General features: G+C 41.6%; 1 protein-coding gene across 1 annotated transcript in view; it reads right to left on the bottom strand.

Moving 5' to 3' along the window:
* STS (steroid sulfatase) overlaps positions 1-19982 on the bottom strand; it is a 207726-nt gene that overhangs the window by 155004 nt on the left and 32740 nt on the right. The window contains 1 exon segment of the mRNA XM_033201712.1: positions 9758-9886. Coding sequence (XP_033057603.1) covers positions 9758-9789 — 32 coding nt within the window. The 5' untranslated portion in view covers positions 9790-9886.

Raw genomic sequence — 19982 nt, 5'->3', positions numbered from 1 at the left:
GGGTCATGTGTGGCTTGCAGGTGAACAGGGGAAACGGGGCAAAGTGGTTGAAATAGGAGAGTTTGAGAAGGGCTAAGCTTTGGAGAAATGTGTCAGATGAGACTACAAAATTTGCTTGGACTGCAGTTCTTGGTGTGAATCCACAGAACCCCCCACTAACAAACTCAGAGCTAAGGAAATATGTTCACTGTGGCACTGGGGCATCCGTTTTTGTCCTTGGCATCTCCTTCCCGTCACTGAATACACAAACGAAAAATCATCTCCCCTCCTCCCTTTCCGTATCATCCATCTTTTTAATGCTTGGTCCAAGAAACATCCAAAGACAGCAAGAGAGCTCATTTTATTGTTTTTAGCATTTGCTTGGCCCCATTTCACTAGTTCTACCTCTCAAAATGAGAACATGAGCTTATCAATTACATGTTGGAGGCAGAGAAAGCTGAAGCATGTTTTTCCATAAGAGATGTCGTAATATGATTTGAAATTTGAGAGTCTAGAGTTACTATATGGGATTTCAAAATTTCTGACATGTATGACAAAAAATTTTCTTAAATGAATTACATCATAGTTATTGAATCTTCCCACATGCGATGAAAGAAAATAACAAAAATATTACTTATAACAAATTTGGGGAGTTAGCAGTAAAAAACAAAAAACATTACTTAAATAATATTTTTCAAAGGAGTAAGAAGAAAACCAGGAATTAAAGACTAAACTGATTCTAGATATTCTCATACAAGAGGACCTAGGATAATATTTGAAATAAAGTACACAACAGTATTATTAAAAAAAAAAAAGTTCACAAAATTTTCTAATACTTCAAACGTGTGGTTTGTAGATAGGAAATCAAAATGAGTTTGAGTTATCATTATTAGGTTCAGTGTTATTAAATGTGCTTCACACACTTATCTTTTACATTTGTATGGTGATGTCTCCAAAGCTAAGGATTTTATTAGGTAATTTTTTTTTTTTTTTTTTTCTAGCAAAGAAAAATGTCCTTAAGACAAATTTATGTAAGAGTCGAAGTTTGGATCTCAGAATAACTGCTGTGGGCCTTATTTTAAAAAGCAAAGAACATAAGCAAGGAAATGACATTTGATTCATTATTGACATTTGATTCATTATTGTAAATGTATATTACATTGGCTATGCACTTAATCAACCCTCACTCTGAATACCGGAATCTTGAGATAAAGTTGACAGATGACTAATATCAACGGGCTCTCCATTCATCAGGTGTGAAATATTACACAAACATACAACAAAGCCCCTCAGGCTCTGGAAAGAAACTGCAAAATCCCTAAGGACTCCCAGAAACTAAAACAGTCATAAAAATTTAGAAGTCTAAGCAAGAACCTAAGTTTTATGTTAAGAGAAGGGGAAACTGTGAAAACACTATTTATTATCATAAATGGTAAATTTCTACCATGCCATAACATTTGGAGTTGATTTTAACAAAATAGAGATAGAAAGTAGGATCGATTAACACAAGTATTATACTAACCATTCTCTGTCAACTGATTATTATTGTAAAATTAGAAGGCTGTGCCCCTAAATTATAAAACCAATCTAATTTTGGACACTTCATTACTCTCTTCCAACATTGTGTATTGAAACATGATGAGAAGTTGTAGTATAGATGGATCACTTCCTGATTGACTTCAAATATAATATTGTATTTGAAAACTGTATTGCAGGCTCACTCCTAAAATAGAGAATTTCCACAGAACTTTCTATAGAACTCACTCCTAAAATGGAGGATTTAATAAGAATTTTATATAGAAAAAATTATTCTCATAAGCAAGCTATCTCACATGCAGTATAAACTAAGGAACTGCTATACTTATTAAGTGATTGTCAGTAAGGCAGCTGAAGCACAGACAGGAAAATATGGCAGGAAATTCATGGACCTTAATTTAAAACTCTATAAAGAAAAAAAAAAAAACTTGCCGCCAGGCAGCAGACATTTTTGCTTCCTCTGGAATCTGGGTAGATTAACTGGAGAAAATCTTTTAACAGGTATTAGGCTTTACCCTATTTGAGGATATAAACTCAATAGAACAAGGCTAAAGTTTGTGAAACCCCGGACAGGGTTAAAGATCTGAAACTGCCTTTGCAAAAACAGTGAGAAAATTACGACAGTGAAAGAGATGTGACCTAACCAACTCCTTTTTGCCTTTAACCTGCAGACTGCTCTGGTTCATTCCTGAACACAGACTGAGCTAACTATAGGAGGAATTTACAGTGTTAACGTGGAAACAAAAATGGTAACAGCCTTTTCTGGAAACAAATCCCATTCTTGCCTGGGGACCACATCACCTCTGTAGGACAACACATTTGCCACAGGTTTAGAAAGTACGGCTCAGAGGTCCTGCAGTCAGAGGCCACAAGATTCTCAACCTCCCCAGATGGTCCTAGGGATACGGTCACTATTGGAATGCCTAAGATTGGAGTTCAAGATGCTTTTTAGACCCTGTGATCTGATGCACCAGCTGGTGCCATGCAGATCAGGAATCTGCCTCAGCCAGTTCTGTAATCTAACCCAGGCACAGAAGACAGCAAGAAGAACCCACTTTGGGCCCCTATTTCATCTCCAACCCGACCAATCAGCATTCCCCACTTCCTAACCCCCTACCTGCCTTAAAAAAAAACACTGTCTCCAAATGTACAGAGAGAGTGATTTTAGTAATAAAACTCTGGTCTTCCATTTAACTGGCTCTGTGTGCATTCATTCTTTCTCTATTTCTGTCTTGATAAACAAGCTCTACCTGTGCAAGGAGAATCCATTGGGGGTTACAGACCATTTTTTATATTGGTGTCAGTTATTGGCTAAATCATATCAGAAAGTTGTTTTTTGCCTATGTGACTGAAATCCAAATGTATATAATTTTTATCAGTATTGTATTAATATGGCATTGCAACCATTTTTTTTTCATCCATGTATCAGCAGTTACTTACTAAACATCTACTAAGGCACGCTGTGCATTGTAGGGATACAATAGTGTTAGAGGGGTTTGAACCAGAGCGACTCCATCTTGAGTGAGGGCTAGGAAAATGAGGCTGGAACTTGCTGGGCTGCACTCCCAGAAAGTTAGGTGTTCCTAGCCTCTAGATGCTTATGGTCAAGGGAACAGATTAATAATGTTTAGTAAACAGACCCAGAATGGGAGTGTCCTAACACCCTGATATCTTGAGAACAGAAGCATTCCTAATTTTGCTTTAAATTTAATAATATCGATTCTTGTAAAATATAGCAATTAAGAAAATTAATCCTTTATCACAAACCTTGTAGCAGAGCACATCACCCCATGATCATTTTTTATCCTATATATAAATAAGTACTGTACCTAGAGTGGACGCGTTCTCCTCTTACCTTAGGGAACATCCTACTCTGTCTATGGAGTAGCTGTACTTTCACCACTTTACTTTCTTAACAAACTTTGTACTGTGGACTCACCCTGAATTCTTTCTTGCACAAGACCAGGAACCCTGTCTTGGGGTCTGGCTCGGGACCCCTTTCCTGTAACAGTAGGATGCACTGCATGGTCTTGCCTTCATAGAGCTTTGCAATGTATTTGCAAAGTCAGATCTTATTCAAATAATCAATATTGGACAAATAATCATACAAGAAATAGTATGAAACTGCAAATGCAACAAGAGTGCCTGGAGCATGGAGTGGGCATTACTTAGCCAAAGAGAGGAAGGAAGCCTACTGGAAGGAGGAGTTGGCTGGGGAGGTGGCCCTGAGGGGAAGACAGCCTGGGTAGTAGGACAGGTTTTAAGACAAGTTGCCTGATGGGGAAAAAGAAAGCCAGGGGGAGGCAGATGCAGGGAGGACCTGAGAGTAGGAAGAAAGGTAGGAGGCAGACAATGGAGACCCACCCAGGCCTGGTTCTGAAATTCCACCTTCCTTCCAATGGGAAGCCATCAAAGCGTTCCAATAGGGCCAGTGGCAGGGTTAGGTCTGGGTTTTGAGAAGGTGTCTCTGACTGCTGGTGGTGAGGGAGACCTTGATGGATGCAGGCAGATTACCAGGAGGCCAGAGTGTTGCACACCTAAGAGATGAAGATGACTCAGCCCAAGGTGTCCAAAATACAGATAGAGACACAGGTACACGTGAAGAGACAGCTAAGAAACAAATGAAAGACGGCTCAGATTGTTTGCATTAAATATCTTTGAGTCTAAAAATAATTTCTTCCACTAAAATCCATGCATCTCTTTGTTGTGGTGGTCACTGGTAGTTGTAGTGGTGGTGGTGTGGATCCCATGGCTAGACAGTGTAGAAGACAGTGGAGAGAGAGTTGTATACATACATATGCATATATCACATTTTTTTTTTACATCAGTACACTAAAAAAGGACAAGAATACATCACCCCACAATATGCCTCTTTGGCATAAGAATTATTTTGAGTAATTGCAGACACAGGAGAAGCTCTTAAAACAGAGTAGAAGTTACTGTTTTCTAAGAGAGATTTACATCTGTAAAAGAAATCTGCATTTGTAAGGGTTTCTCCTTCATGATACTGGAAGAGAAGGAAGGCTGAATCACTAAAAACTCTTAAGGTTGGAGAAGGCACCAACTGAAATCTGCATAGCCAAACTTACCCTGGTTTACCATACCCTTCCTGGTTATTTCTCCATAACTGTCCCTTCCCACACCTTTCTCTCTTCCACTTCTTTGAGATGTACTCAATATTCCTTGGATATTGCCCAGATATACAGGAGGTATCCATGTGAATAAACTTCTGTTTTCTCTTGTTTATCTGCCTTTTGTTACAAGGGTCTGTCCTAGATAAGAACTCAGAAAGGGTAGAGGAAAAATTACTTTTTCCTTCGCTATGCAACAATTAAGCTAAAGAAATCATGCCTAAGATACAGGAGAGGTTATCCACAGACCTTATCTAGTCTTTAGGTAAGCACCTTAATATCTCTCAGCTTCAGTGTTATAAAACAGAACAGGTAGAGAAAGCAGTGGCTGTCATTGTTTTTAGTAACAGGAACTTCTGTCCATAAGAATGTCTAATAGAGATGAAAATCAGTGTTGTTCTTATAGAAGTGAGTGGAATTAAATCTCTGACCATTCCCCCCAGGGCTGAAGAAGCTCCCAGGAGCAGCCTGAGGAACCCTGAGGGTTCCAACGGGAGCAGTTTGCCAAGCACCGCACATAAAGTCAAGCATTCTAAGTGCTTTCACTAGAACGGATGTAAAGGTAGCAAATTAGTGTTGACTGGAGTGTTTGTAAGATGTCTTCTTATAAATGCAATGTTTTCTTCCTTAGGCACTTCTACACACTATGTTTTGAAACGTATAACAAAGTTATTCTCAATTCTGAAGCCAGGGTGTACTTGCCGAGAAAAAGCAAGACAGGCTTTGTTGCTCTTGCACTAATTCACAGGTCCACAGAGCCACAGCACCTGTGTTAATCCTGATTCTGCAAACCATGCAGAGACAAACACAGAATGGGAAGTGTGAAATCCACCACTATGTCTATAAACCCTGACACAACTCTAGAGATTGTATTCAGTAGTGATCATCATGTGTACCCTGTCTTGGGTAAAAGTAGAAGTTGAGCAGTTTAGAGGGCGGTACAGGTATTACCAAAGACAAGTTCTAAATGCACTTCTTGACAAAAATCTCCCACGTGCTGAATACTACATAAAGAAGCAACATGCAAAAGAAACATTGCGGCTTCCACACTTATTTTATAAATATAGTCATGTACTACATAATGATGTTTTGGGTAACGATGAATCATATATACAATGGTAGTCCTATAAGATTATAATTCCATATTTTTACAGTACCTTCTATTTTTAGACATGTTTAGATACACAAATAATTACCATTGTGATACAACTGCCTGCAGTATTCGGTACGGTCGGTCACATGCTGCCCAGGTTTTTAGTGTAGGAGCAATAGGCCATACCATACAGCCTGCGTGTATAGTAGGTTTGTGTGAGTACACTCTATTATGTTCACGCAGTGACACAATCACCCATCAGTGCATTTCTCAGAACGTATCCCCGTCATCCAGCGACGTATGACTGTATCACGTAACAAAGCAACAGGAATTTGAAAATGCCTTTGCAAAAATTATAACAGTGAGAGAAATCTAACATAACTGGTTCCATCTTGCTTGTAATGTCACAAGCTAACTTCCCTTGCTCATTTCTGGGTAGGTCAAACCAACTATGGGAGGATTTTAGTTTACAGTTTAACATTAAAGCAACGATGACAACAGTCCCTTCCCAAAACTACCCCTCCTTGTTTGGGGACCAAAACCACCTTTGTAAAACCAATGAATGGTCCCAAGGTTACACTTATGGGAGAGACCTGCATTCTGCTAAGACCTACACATAGCTGCATGATAACTAGTCATTGCTTCCTAACCTGCTTACTGCTCAGGAGTCATGGAGCTGGTGGTCACAAGATGTGTAACTTCCCTAATTGCCCCTACAGACAACACCACTATTGTAAAACCTAAGCCTGGTATGTAAAATATTTTTCAGATTTTGCATTCTGGTGGAACAAGTGATGTCACCGGACCACTGACCCCCATGCAGGAACCGACTTGGCGCACAAAGACAGTTTTGATACCTCTGTGATTTCTTCGCAGATGGTACCAATCAGCCTTTCCCATTCTCTAGCCTCTTGCCTGTCAAACTATCCTGAAAAATTCCAGCCTCCACACGAGGTCAGGAGTTCGAGACCAGCCTGGCCAATATGGTGAAACCCCATCTCTACTAAAAATACAAAAATTAGCTGGGCATGGTAGCGCTTGCCTGTAATCCCAGTTACTCAGGAGGCTGAGGCAGAAGAATTGCTTGAACCCAGAAGGCGGAGGTTGCAGTGGGCCGAGATCACTCCACTGCACTCCAGACTGGGCGACGGAGTGAGAGTCTGTCTCAAAAAGAAAAAAAAAAAAAAATTATGTTTTCCTATTACTAAATCTTTTCCTTGGAGGGGAACAAATCAGGAAAACTACAGACAATATAAGTGTTTTCCTGACAATCTCCAAAGTCTTCATCCATTTAGGGGAGGGAGAGAGTTTAATACTCTGTATGTAAGAACCCTAAATTCTGAATTGTGAAGCGCATTAAAATACCTCTATGAGGGTGGCTTTATGCTAGTAAGATAGAATGGACACTGTTATTAGATATTTAGAACAAATATTTCAACTCCCACTGCAACACTCCCACTTTATCTCAGAACATTAAGAAAGGATAATGAATGCTGTATTAGTTTATCATGAATTAATCATGAACTCTTTCAGCTGCATAGTTTTAATTAGCTACTGCATCTGTCATTTTTTTTTCAAAGCCTTTCTAGCTGGGTCTAGAGAATGCCAATCTTTTCTGTATATTAAAATGACAAAAAAAAAATATAGGTACTTAAAGCATTTCCCTGCAAAATGTACAGTTTCCAGGGGAATAAATAAAAATAAAACCCTACTTAGCCAACGCTGAAGACCTTGAAAGCGAGGTCACAAATTCATGCCAGCCCATGTATTATCAATGACTTTAGAAAACAAATTATTCTTTAAAACGCCCAAAAAGTTTGTTTCTGAAACAGAAAAAAGGAGCACACAATCCTTTTAAAGAACAAATTACAGAATCATAATGGAAAATGAATCTGTTAAGCTGCTCAGTGTTAGGAATGAATGTAGCTGAGGCTTTAAGCCTCCACGGATGTTGCTTTCAGACGGAGAATCCTCTGTTACGGGGTTTAAATTTAATAGAAAGAAAAATCCTAAAAGGTCATTGTCCTTTTGTTCTCTTTAATTCTTATTCTGACTCATATCCCTCAAAGTAAAAGACCATTGACTATTCTAGGAAGAAAGAGAAGATTAAGTTAAATCCTCTTGTTGCGGTGAGCAGGGTTTGTCACCCTCAGCACGACACTTCAGATTTGTGAGGAACTGTGGGTGCACTGTGGGATGGTTAGCGGCACCCCTGGCCTCCACCCACTACATGCGCCCCACTTCAAAATTCTCACGACCAAAAATGTCTCCAGACTTTACCAAATTCTCCCTAAAGGGCAAAGTCTACCCTGACACATAACTACTACCATCCATAACCCCTGAAACTGCCTGTTGAAAATCATTAAATCACCCTGCAAGCCCGCTTTCAGCTCCCATCGCCCTGGCTGGCAGGATTATCCAGGTTTTCACCACATTTTCCCAAAACAGGGGCCGTCTCTTACCTTTTATAAGCACCCTATGAAACTGCCGCTCATCCCCCGTACCCCTCCTTTTTTTTTTTTTCTTTTTGAGACGGAGTGTTGCTCCATAGCCCAGGCTGGAGTGCAGTGGCGCGATCTCAGCTCACTGCAACCCCAGCCTCCCGGGTTCAAGGGATTCTCTTGCCTCAGCCTCCCAAGTAGCTGGGACTATAGATGCATGGCACGACGCTGGGCTAATTTTTGTATTTTTAGTAGGAACGGGGTTTCACCATGTTGGCCAGACTGGTCCCAAACTCCTGACCTCAGGTGATCCGCCCGCCTCAGCCTACGAAAGTGCTGAGATTACAGGCCTGAGCCACCAGGCCCAGCGTCTTTAAGTAACTTTTTACAAAGGAGGAAACTAAGGCATGCAGAGGTGAAATATTCTCCTGGGAACACACTGCCAGCTTGGGATGGGATGGAATCCCCAGCCCCAGGGTCTCTGAGTTTGGGAGTCTTTTCACACTGATTTGAACCAAACATCTCCTCCGAAAGCATCTTTCTGCCCATTTCTTTGAGCCAGCTGCTGTGGGGGACCATGAATGCTCTGAATGGCCAAATATTGTGCCCCCTGGTGTTCTGATAGCACAGTGCCATAGTGGTGCAGACATGTCCAAGAACAGATGTGAAATAACAGGGATTCTTCCCCGCAGGGGCTTTTAAAACTATGTTTCCCTCATCCACCCTAAAGACTTTCACCCTGCACACTCACCTCCCACCAGCGAAAAGAGCTCTTCCTGCAGGGAGGGACCATGCTCTGCCCCTCAGGCCTCACCTCCACCAGGGGGAGGAGCTCCTCCTGCAGGGAGGGACCTGCGTATGCCCTCACCTCCACCAGGGGAAAGAGCTCCTCCTGCAGGGAGGGACCTGGGTATGCCCTCAACCCTCAGCTCCATCTGTGGAAGGAGCTCCTCCTGCAGGGAGGGACCTGAGTATGCCCTCAACCTTCAGCTCTACCACGGAAAAAGAACTTCCTGCAGGGAGAGACCTGGGTATGCCCTCAGCCCTCGCCTCCACCAGGCGGGGGAGCTCTTCCTGAGGGGAGGGACCCCGTTCTGTCCCTCAGGTATTGCTGCAGCTGATCAGCTAAGAACAGGTATACTGCGAGCTTTTCCACTGTGCCATGTTTCTGTACCTTTGCTGATTGAACTAGAGCCAACTCAAGGGTCCAGGGGGATGCATTAAATAATTTGTAAGCCCCCATCCCTATATTCCTCCAGACTTGCCACATAACAGGCCACTTGCTTATGCTCATCAGATTATGCACGCTGCCCCCACTGGCCCAGCACAGTCTTTCTTTACAAAAATATATTTGCCCCACAGATGCTCCCCTTTGACCTTTTGATGGAAAGTTCTTTCTGAATGAAAGATAGCTGCAATAGCACCATGTGCATGTCATCCCTGCAATATCAGAATGCCCCGAACACCATTATGAAGGTCACTGCATACCACTATTTGACTCAGACCACACAGTCCGGGTGAGTCAAACATGTGAGTATCAGGGTGAAGATACAAACACATGCACCTCTCATACTTACGCTATGAACAGCTGAAGATGATCTTGCGCCATTGTCCTCAGGAAGATCTTAATTTACTGAGATGACTGTGTGCAGGTTCAGCAACTGAGGGGCTCTTAGTAGAGTCAAACCAAGGGCATCGGGTTCTTCCTGTGAATTAATTCAAAAGATGTGATTATTATCACATGCTGGGTAATCATATATTGACATAATTAAATGACATGAGCGCTTTTATTTCTTTGTTTTTGCTTTTTGTTTTGTTTTGTTTTGTTTTGAGACGGGGTCTCACTTTATTGCCCAGACAGCAGTGTGATCATGGCTCGCTGCAGCCTTGACTTCCCAGGCTAAAGTAATCCTCCCACCTCAGCTTCCCAAGTAGCTAGGACTACAGGTGTACCACCACAGCTGGCTAGTTTTTGTAGAGATAGGTTTCCACTATGTTGTCCAGGCTGGTCTTAAACTCTTGGGCTAAACAGAGCCTCAGCCTGACAAAGTGTTGGGATTATAGGTGTGAGCCACTGTGCCCAGCCTCATGAGTTCTTTCTTTACTACAGCAGGGGTTCCCAACCCCCAGGCCTCTTAGGAATCACACTGCACAGCAGGAAGTAAACGGCAGGTGAGCCAAGCTTCATCTCTATTTACAGTCATTCTCCATCACTCACGTTACTGTCTGAGCTCCACCTCCTGTCAGATCAGCCAGGGCATCTGATACGAGCCAGATTCTGATACGAGCACAAAACCTATCGTGAACTGCGCATGTGAGGGATCTAGGTTGTGTGTTCCTCAGGAGAATCTAATGCCTGATGATCTGTCACTGTCTCCCATCACCGCCAGATGGGACTGTCTAGTTGCAGGAAAACAAGCTCAAGTCTCTCACTGATTCCACATTATGGTGAGCTGTAGAATTACTTCATTATATATTACAATGTAATAATAATAGAAATAAAGTACACAATAAATGTGACACACTTGAATCATCCCAAAACCATCCCCCACTGTCCATGGAAAAATTGTCTTCCACAAAAATGGTCCCTCATGCCAAAAAGGTTGGGGACTGCTGGTCTAAAGGATTTCTCTCCCCACTTTTCTTCTTCCCACTCTCTGCCTAACTCCTACCCATCCTCACATCTCGGCTCACACTGCTGCCGCAAGGAAGCCCTCCATCACTACCCTATATGAAGCAGGCTCCCCCACTGTTGACTATCATAGCACCTCTTTTCCCCCAGATAGCAATTATTACTACTTGCATAATAATTGATTCATTTATTTCCTGATTTATTCACGTGACAACTGTCCTTTCCACAGCTCTAAGGATCAAGAAGGCAGAGAGCACATCTCATTTGTTCACCATAGCAAACACTCAATAGCTATTTTCTGCATAGGGCTAGGTTCGCACAAACAATGGCCCACAAGAAAAATCTGTCCTGATACCTGTTTTCATAGAAGGCTTACATGCTTAAATGGTTGAAAAAAGGATATTATTTTGGGATATGTGAAAAGCATATAAGACTCAAATTTCAGTGTCTGTAATACAAAGTGTATCAGAACACAGCTGCCTCCACTCCCTTACTGCTTTTGTGCTACAATATCAGAGTTGAGTAGTTGTGACAGATACTATTTGTCCCTCAAAGCTGGAAATATTTATTTACTATCTAACCCTTTGCAGAAACAATTTTTTGACCTCTGATACAAAGTCCTAGAAATGAGTAGAAAATGGTCTCAGAAGAAAGCCAAGAAGATAGCTTTGAACCTATTGAAGACTTTTCCTTTAACTTGTTGACATTTAGACCAAAAATCTAGTATATGCCTTAAACTATTTATTAATGTATAAATCTATTGTTTATGCTTTGAAATATGAAGCATAATCCCACTTGGTAAAAAAATCACAAGAGAACATCACATTAGAGAAAAATTACTATTCCATATAGATTTTTATAAATGTGGATTTTGCTTTATTGAAGTTAGGCTTCTAGCAACAATTTCTGAGGTTCAATCAAAGTCTCAGAAATGTTACTTTTCCCCCCAGAGATGGCATTTGAAACTGTAATCAATCTTCCAGCATGGCTTTTCATGTTAGATTCTTGTTGAAATGGAATAGTGTGCTGTCAACATTGATCCTTAACCTCCCACTGCAAGAATGACAAAACCACTGGGCAGGGTCTCCCCACCTGCTCATTCACCATGACATCATCAGGCAAGACTAAGATTGCATGGATGTGGGTTTGAACAATTGGGTGTCTCTCCTTGCAAGGTAAGAAAGGTCATTATTTTCCTTTTTTTTGTCCCCGCCTTTTATTTACAGAAAATAGATTTTAAGGTATCAGCATGGAAGCTCTTTGACCCACACTTGATACTCAGTGTTTACAAACCCCTCAGTGAGAAATGAAGACAAAGAACATATCTGAAGGGATTAAGTCACAATGCCTATCACAGTGGTACTGCTATGAAGAGCCTATACTTACTACGAAACAGCACAATGGAAAATCTAAAGGTCCACGTTCCAAGGACATTTTTCAAATTAGTATTAGATGGATTCTCACCCAGGAGTAATTTTACCTCACCAGGAACAGAAGATGATATGTAGAAACAGGATTGGTTGTTACAATTTGGGGGATGCTAATGGTATCCAATAGGCAGAGGGCAGGAATTCTGGTAAATATCTTATAATGCACAAGGCAGCCCCCACCACAAAGAACTATACAGCCCAGTGCTCACCCTCAATCAATAAAGCATGGTCTTCTCCCAAGTGTCAATAGTGCCAAGGTTTAGGAATGCTGTGTTAGATCACTCATCCAATGCTCATTAAAGTGGGCGTGGCCACAAGCACAGGCAAATAGGTTTTAGGAGTGGAGGGAAATGGTACCCGGCTGACTCAAACAATCACACCTAGTAACTATGGTGATTCCTCTGTTACTATCACAAGTTATATGAAAATAAGTCTCTTCTGATAAAATATACAATCCAAACTATAGTCACAGAGCAAGAAGATTGGTTAAGCCTGTTTTATTATGAGGAACCTACATTCTGATTTGTGTGTTCAAAAATAATAAGTATGCATCTTTATCCCCTTGAGTCTCTGTTTATCTATAATCCTCATAACTGTCATTTGCTTGGCCATTTTTCTCATTTTCATGTCCCCTCCAAATGAAATTCCAGTTGTACAAGACTGAAAATGATAATGATCTAAGAATGGCAATGGAGTTTGCCATCCATTGTCCGTAATTCTGAGACACAAAAAGTCCTGAAAACCAAATGATTTTTGTAATGCCCATTTTGTTGTATTGAGCATCAAAACCCAGACTCAATCAACTTGAGGCATCAGTCTTTTCTCAGTCTATCGGCTTCTGATGCTCATTACTATTGTGTTACTTTGTTGTGACTTCAGGTTAATGGCACGGGTTTAATTTTGACTGTGAAAATGTCAGAAAGAGTTAAAGGCATCCTATGTTCAACAGTGAGAAGAAGAAGAGAATGCATTTGTCCTTAGCCATAGCCCAGGCAGTGTAGTTATAAAGAAGACTGACTGTAGTATATTTAGGAAGACAGGAAATAAGTGGAAAGGTTAGTTGTTGAAATTTGACTGATTGGTTTGCCATAGGGTAAACCACATTCCAGTGTGTCCAGGACTGATGAGGTCCAGTTTTCAAACAGGAACAGTCTCAGGCAAACTAGGATGAGTCATTTATCCTACTTTCTCATGAAAGCTTCCAGAACATTCCATGTAGAATTAAACACTGAAAACCAGTGTGAATATTCCAGAGATTGACTGAAGGAATTTACAAGGGTAAATGGTAATCCAGGGTGAAAAAGTATATTTTGAAGAGGAAGATATAGAATATGGTGCCAAGGAATTGCACAGAGAACGTCCTTGGTGGGTGCTGTGGTAGGAACTTAGATGTCAAGGGAAGACCCAAGTCTTCCTCCCCCAGCTGCTGGTGGTAGTTTTGATGGCTGACACACTTAGCAAAGTCTGTCTCTGGAAATCGGCCTCGGTCAAAGAGAACTGCCTTTTCCAAGGGGACAGCATCTCCTTGCCTCAAGGTGGGAAACCTCTGAGGGACCTTCCTGGCTCCAGAGCTCCCTCTGAAATGAGCTGAGGTCTTTGTTGCAACAGCTGTGCTACTCAACTCCTACCTTGGACTCAATTTCCTTTCCTTACTCCCCTGAAAGTGTTGACCCAAGAATACACTCCCCATAAAAAATCTACTGAGCACTTCAGAATCTGTTTCCCATGACTTGACCTAAGACGATATCTGATTTTTTAAAAAACAGTTTATTTCTGAAAATATTTATGATGCTGATCAAACAGCCTCATCTTGCTGATCAAATAGCCCACCTTGCTACTAAGCTATAATCCTAGAGAAACTAATGTATAGGAGCACTCTTGATGTAAGTGACTCCATCTTAGGAGAAGATTCCATCTTGCTTTTCAGAAGGCATCCTCCCAATAGGACCAGATGTTCGCCCAATCAATACAGACTGCACCCAACCAGATGAGGTTGTAACCCTTTACTGTCACCCCTCACCAGAGGACTCAGGGGGATAAAAGAGCAGGACTTCACCTGTTCCACATGACCACCTCACTAGATCCCGTGTTGCTGTCACTCGTGGTCACCTCCATGCACCTGCCACTGAACCCTCTGCCCAAATCAAGGCCTCTTCTTTACAAGACGTGGGCGATCATCCAGACCAGCCCAGGACACTCTCCTTGTCCACATCACTCTTCGTGGACTGGTTCATTAACTCCTTTTCCTATCCCCTTTATGTGGATGTTAAATGTTACTTTGTGTGTTGTGGAATGTTTAATCTAGAACATTTATATACTGATTAAGTATACTGCCATGTTTGGTATGCAACATTGACTGTTGTAAATTGGCTTGAGCCTGTGTGTCCCTGGCTGTGGCTACCAAGTGAATGGGAAGTACTAAGAAGTAATAAGGAGTACTTAGTACTAAGGAGAATTGGCTCTTGTGGCTTTTATGACTGAATAAACATTGTCACAAGTTCAATCTTGTGGAAAGACACAAATATGTGCAGACCTTGTTGTCCAATCTTGTGCCATTCACAACATCTACCAAAAGCCAACAGGAGGCAGGTCTGTAAGCTTGGATTGACAGTTCTTTGTTGTGTCAACACTCAAAGGCAAACACAAAGTAAAGTTGTCAGCAACTGGAAAAAGCCAACATCCATGATGATGGAAATGTTAACTCAAGTTACCTATTCATCACCATGTAAATAGGAATTTCCTGAGAAACATTTTTTGAGTAATCTAATAACAAGCATACCAGTAGCAGACAATCGGGGCTAACAGAAAAAGTATAAAATAATATAGTTTCTGGAGTGTCCTCCCTCCTTCAGACTTCATTAAAAATGAAATGTTTCAGGTACTGCTCTTTTCCTCAATATGAAATGTATTTAACATAACCTTATGGCCAAGGAATTTTGTATTCCATCAAGAGCAGATGCGCATTTTCTTTAACTCTATGTTTGTCATATACTCATAAGCATGAGAATATTAGTAACTATAATAATGGAATTGTGAACCACAGTGAAAAAAAAAGCCATGCAACAGGGGTCACCTAAATATGGCCATGGGCCTAACCCAGCCTACTACCTGTATTTGTAAATAAAGATTTATTGAAATACACCATGCCCATTCCTTTATACATCTACTTTTGAACTACAATTGCAGAGCTGACTGTATCCTCCACAAGACCAAAAACATTAACTATGCAGTCCTATACAGAAAATGTTTGCAACTCCTGACCTAGATGATAGGGTTAGAATGTGTGATCTGTTCATTGTTGGCCTTGAGAATGAGTGGGTAAGACAATTCATTCAACTAGCAAAAACGCTCTGAGAGAATACCAGGTTCAAAGGGCAGATGGCAATGGGAGAAGTCTTCTAAACGGTCATTTTTCACATTGCCATTTCATCCTTGGAGAAGAAGTTCCCTGATCATTCTTACTCTCTGGCCATCAACATGTGGCCAACTGAGACTCAGGGAGAGACCTATGACAGCCCTGATGCAACCTCTTGCCAAAAAACCGAAGCAACCAGAGGTCACAGATGCATGTTGCAAGTATATGTAAAGGTATTTAACTTATTCTGAATTGACTCTCTCTCATGTTTTACTTAGAAATCGGAAGTGCCCACGGTATTGATGCTCTGTCATCACACAATTTAATTTACCAGTGCATTACTCCAAAATGCACTATATTATACCACTTGTGATCTTCCTGCATCCCACCGGGAGGAACAGTCATACATTTTTCTGCAAAAATATTAACGTGTTTGATTATTAAAAGTTGCCTTCACCTGCCGAGGGTGTCTTGGGAGGTACGGTAAAGGCATATATTATCTTCCTAAAATATGCATAACTGAATTCCAGAAAACACCTGGCCCTCAGGGCTTCAGATGAGATACTTGGATGTGTATCAATATTCAGCATGTGTCACCCAAGACTGTGGAAATACCCTGAATTTAATCAAAGCCGATGTCAAAGTGTCACTCTATACATGAAGAACACCTGGAATTATCAGACCAAATCCCTCACATTCCTGATTTACAGAAGCCCCTGTCTTGCAGGAGTAAATTTTTAATTGGCAATGCAAAATGATTTTTGAAAATTTCCAGGCGATTATTTCTTCATTTTGCATGATGGAAACTCAGTAATGCTGCAGGGAGTCTGGGTTTATTTTAAGACCATGATGGAAAATGCTAGAATTTTTGGTAGTTGAGCCTAACTATAAAATGGCATTGGCCAGGCGCAGTGGCTCACGCCTGTAATCCCAGCACTTTGGGAGGCCGAGGCGGGCGGATCACGAGGTCAGGAGATCGAGACCATCCTGGCTAACACGATGAAACCTTGTCTCTACTAAAAAATACAAAAAAAAAATTAGCCGAGCGTGATGGCGGGTGCCTGTAGTCCCAGCTACGCAGGAGGCTGAGGCAAGAGAATGGCGTGAACTTGGGAGGCAGAGCTTGCAATGAGCCAAGTTTGCGCCACTGCACTCCACCCTGGGCGACAGAGCGAGACTCTGTCACAAAAAAAAAAAAAAAAAATGGCATTGATGCCTAAAATAGAACCAGATTTGAATTTATGATGAATCTAATTCCCTAAATCAGCTAAACATAATGTTCACCCAATAAAGGAGAAGAATTTCAACTGCAGAATTTTCTTCTGTTGCTTCCTTACGCATTGGAGATAGTTTCAAACTGACTGGCCAATGAATTTTATTTGTGTTTTGCATAGTTGCTCAAGCTACTTTTTGACTTGTTCAGGGTGGGAGAATTGCTAGTCTTCCATTTACGCTAAGGGTATTGCAATTCTTTTTTTTTTTTTTTTTTTTTGAGTCCTGCTCAGTTGCCCAGACTGGAGTGCAATGGCATGATCTCGGCTCATTGCAACCTCCATCTCCTGGGTTCAAGCGATTCTCCTGCCTCAGTCTCCTGAGTAGCTGGGATTACAGGTGCCCACCACCACACATGACTAATTTTTGTAATTTTAGTAGATATGAGGTTTCGCCATGTTGGCCAGGTTGGTCTCGAACTCTTGACCTAAGGTGATCTACACACCTTGGCCTCTCAAAGTGCTGGGATTAGGCATGAGCCATCACACCCCAAGCCAGTATTGTAATTTTGAAAGAGCTAATTGGTGATTTGAAATCTCAAAAAGAATGGAAGGCATTTGGAATCATTTGATTATTCTCATTCCTATGCTCTACATAATGGAAATGTCTTCATTTGCAAGATTACATTGGTGATGCGATTAATATCCACTGTAACCAACTCTGTGTGCCTCAGGAAACAGTAAAAACCTTAGCTGTAGATCAGGCACAGTGAGGCTCAAATTCTAGTTCTGTGAGTCATTACTTGTGTGATCTTGGGCAAGTGATTTTGCCCTTTCGCGTCTTAGTGTGGGGGCATTTACATCTTGTCTCCCTAAATCCACTGTGTAATTCTCCCAATGGAAGCCACATCTTCTTTTTATTTCCATTGTCCACAAGGTTGTGTCTAGCGGCAGACAGAGGAAGGTCTTACTAAGCATTTGCAGATTTATTGCTTAAACTGTTCAATGAGTTCTGAAGGTTTCTCCTGGGGAACTATGAATAGTCTTAGGGTTTAAGATTAACACAGAATTGGACATGAAGACCTGTGCAAAAGTAAATCTTATAAATATCAACCTGTATAAAAACTGTAAATGTAAAAAAAAAAAAAAAAATCAAGCAAAATACAAAGCATTTATTTGATTGCTGGCACTCCTTGGCTCATAGATCTATCACCCGAATCTCTGCCTCTGTGGAAATAGGACATTTGTGCTGCGTGTCTTCACATCATGCCTCTGCGAGTGTCTTCTTTTTTGAGAAGGACACCAGTCATATTGGATGGGGGCCCACCCTACTCCAGTATGACCTCATCTTAACTTTGCTAATTACATCCGCCATAACCCTATTTCCAGAAAAGGTCACACTCTGAGGTTGTGGGAATCACACGATTTTGGGGGGAGTATTCAGCTTATTGCAAGCAGAACTGATGGAGGAACTGATATAAGGTCCCTTCTGTAAGAACTGATGGAGGCCCCAGATTACCAGCCCCCGCAGAGTCTAGAGAGGTAGGGAAAGGGAAGGCAAGGCTGATTGGGAGCTCACTGTCTTTTGTCATATCTGAGAATTGTCATGCATTTCCTCATTTCGATCATTTCTCGAAGCAGCACCCATAAATCAACCCCAGGGACCTTATACAATCCATGTGCACTTACTGTAGCTCAAAGCACTTTCCTATCCAATATTCCACCAAGCACTCCAATAATAGGTTGTGTTTATGAAAGACACTACAGGCACAAGGACCAGAGTGGTGAAAGGTCAGTGGGAATGCTGGAATCCATTTCTGCTTGTAGTTACGTACCCGGCCTCAAAAGCTATCCAGGAGGCCTTGCTGCAAGTTATAGCCACCCCATGATAAGAAGTATCTGCCAGAGCTGAGGACAGGGGAATAGAACTGGCTCAAGAGGAAGACAGCACCCCACACGTGAGGACACAGGATCAGTACTGAGCCCACCCCTACAGCATGCACGTGTGCAATAGCTTTACCTCCCTCCTCTTCAGCTAGACCCTAACTCTTTCTGGCAACCACTGTGGGATGAATTAGTAAGTGCTTGCTCTATGATTGACAGAAAAAGCCAGTATCAGGGGACGCTTGGAAAACAGAATGAAGGTATGGCAAAAATAATCATTGGTTGTTTCAAGGTTTTTTGTTTGTTTGTTTGAGACAGGGGGACTCATTGTGTTGACCAAGCTGGAGTGCAGGGATGCAATCTCAGCATGCTGCCACCTCTGCCTACCAGGCTCCATCAATCCTCCCAGCTTAGCTTCCCAAGTAGCTGGGACTACAGGCGTGTGCCACCGGTTTGTATATATATGTTTTTTGTTTCATCATATTGCCCAGGCTGGTCTCCAACTCCTGGGCTTAAGGGATCCACCCATCTCAGCCTCCCAAAGTGCTGGGATTATAGGCATAAGCCACCACACCCAGCTTGATCATTGTTTTTGTTTGTTTGTTTGTTTTTCAAAGGCATCCCTGCAGCATCAGCCCATAGAACAAATAAGCTTCATCTCAGCCTCAAACAGGAGACTCCTGAAACTGCTGCCAAGTTTTCAAGGCCAGAGCTAGGTCAGTAAACAACCTGAAACCCATTGCCTCTAGGTGGTGTTGGCATGCACGTGGGCTGTGCCAGGTGTCTGGTGGGGATGCCCAGGTTCATGGGCCAAAGGCCAGTTCACTGTGAGCCCTGGACCAGCACACTCCAGGGGTCCTTTGCAGAGTCACTTCGGATGCTCTGAGGGTGTTTCTCCTGAAACCTTACAGTTACTTCACAGGAGGCTCTAAAACAGTACCTCTTATTCTTCACTCTTTATGTGTCTTGCCCTGTACTTCCTTTATTAACCCATGTGTTCATAATGACAGCTTCATCAAATGAGTTTTGATTTGATGTCTCCAGGATCTGACAACAGACTGGTATTTGTATTTTTAACCTTATAGGCAAAAAACAATAGTTTCTTCTTTTCTTTTCTTTTTAAATTTTAGATTAAGTGGGTACATGTGCAGGTTTGTTACACGGGTATATTGTGTAACACTGAGATTTGGGGTTCTAACAATTCCATTGAAAAATGACACTTGATTGAATTCATAAATGTGTGCAGAACTTTAAAAGCATAAGTGGTTAAGCACTACTTTGTTTGTCACT

The sequence above is a fragment of the Trachypithecus francoisi genome, unplaced genomic scaffold (assembly GCF_009764315.1).
Source record: "Trachypithecus francoisi isolate TF-2019V2 unplaced genomic scaffold, Tfra_2.0 Lachesis_group6, whole genome shotgun sequence".
Classification (NCBI taxonomy): Eukaryota; Metazoa; Chordata; class Mammalia; order Primates; family Cercopithecidae; genus Trachypithecus; species Trachypithecus francoisi.
This window is presented reverse-complemented; position numbering and strand designations above follow the sequence as displayed.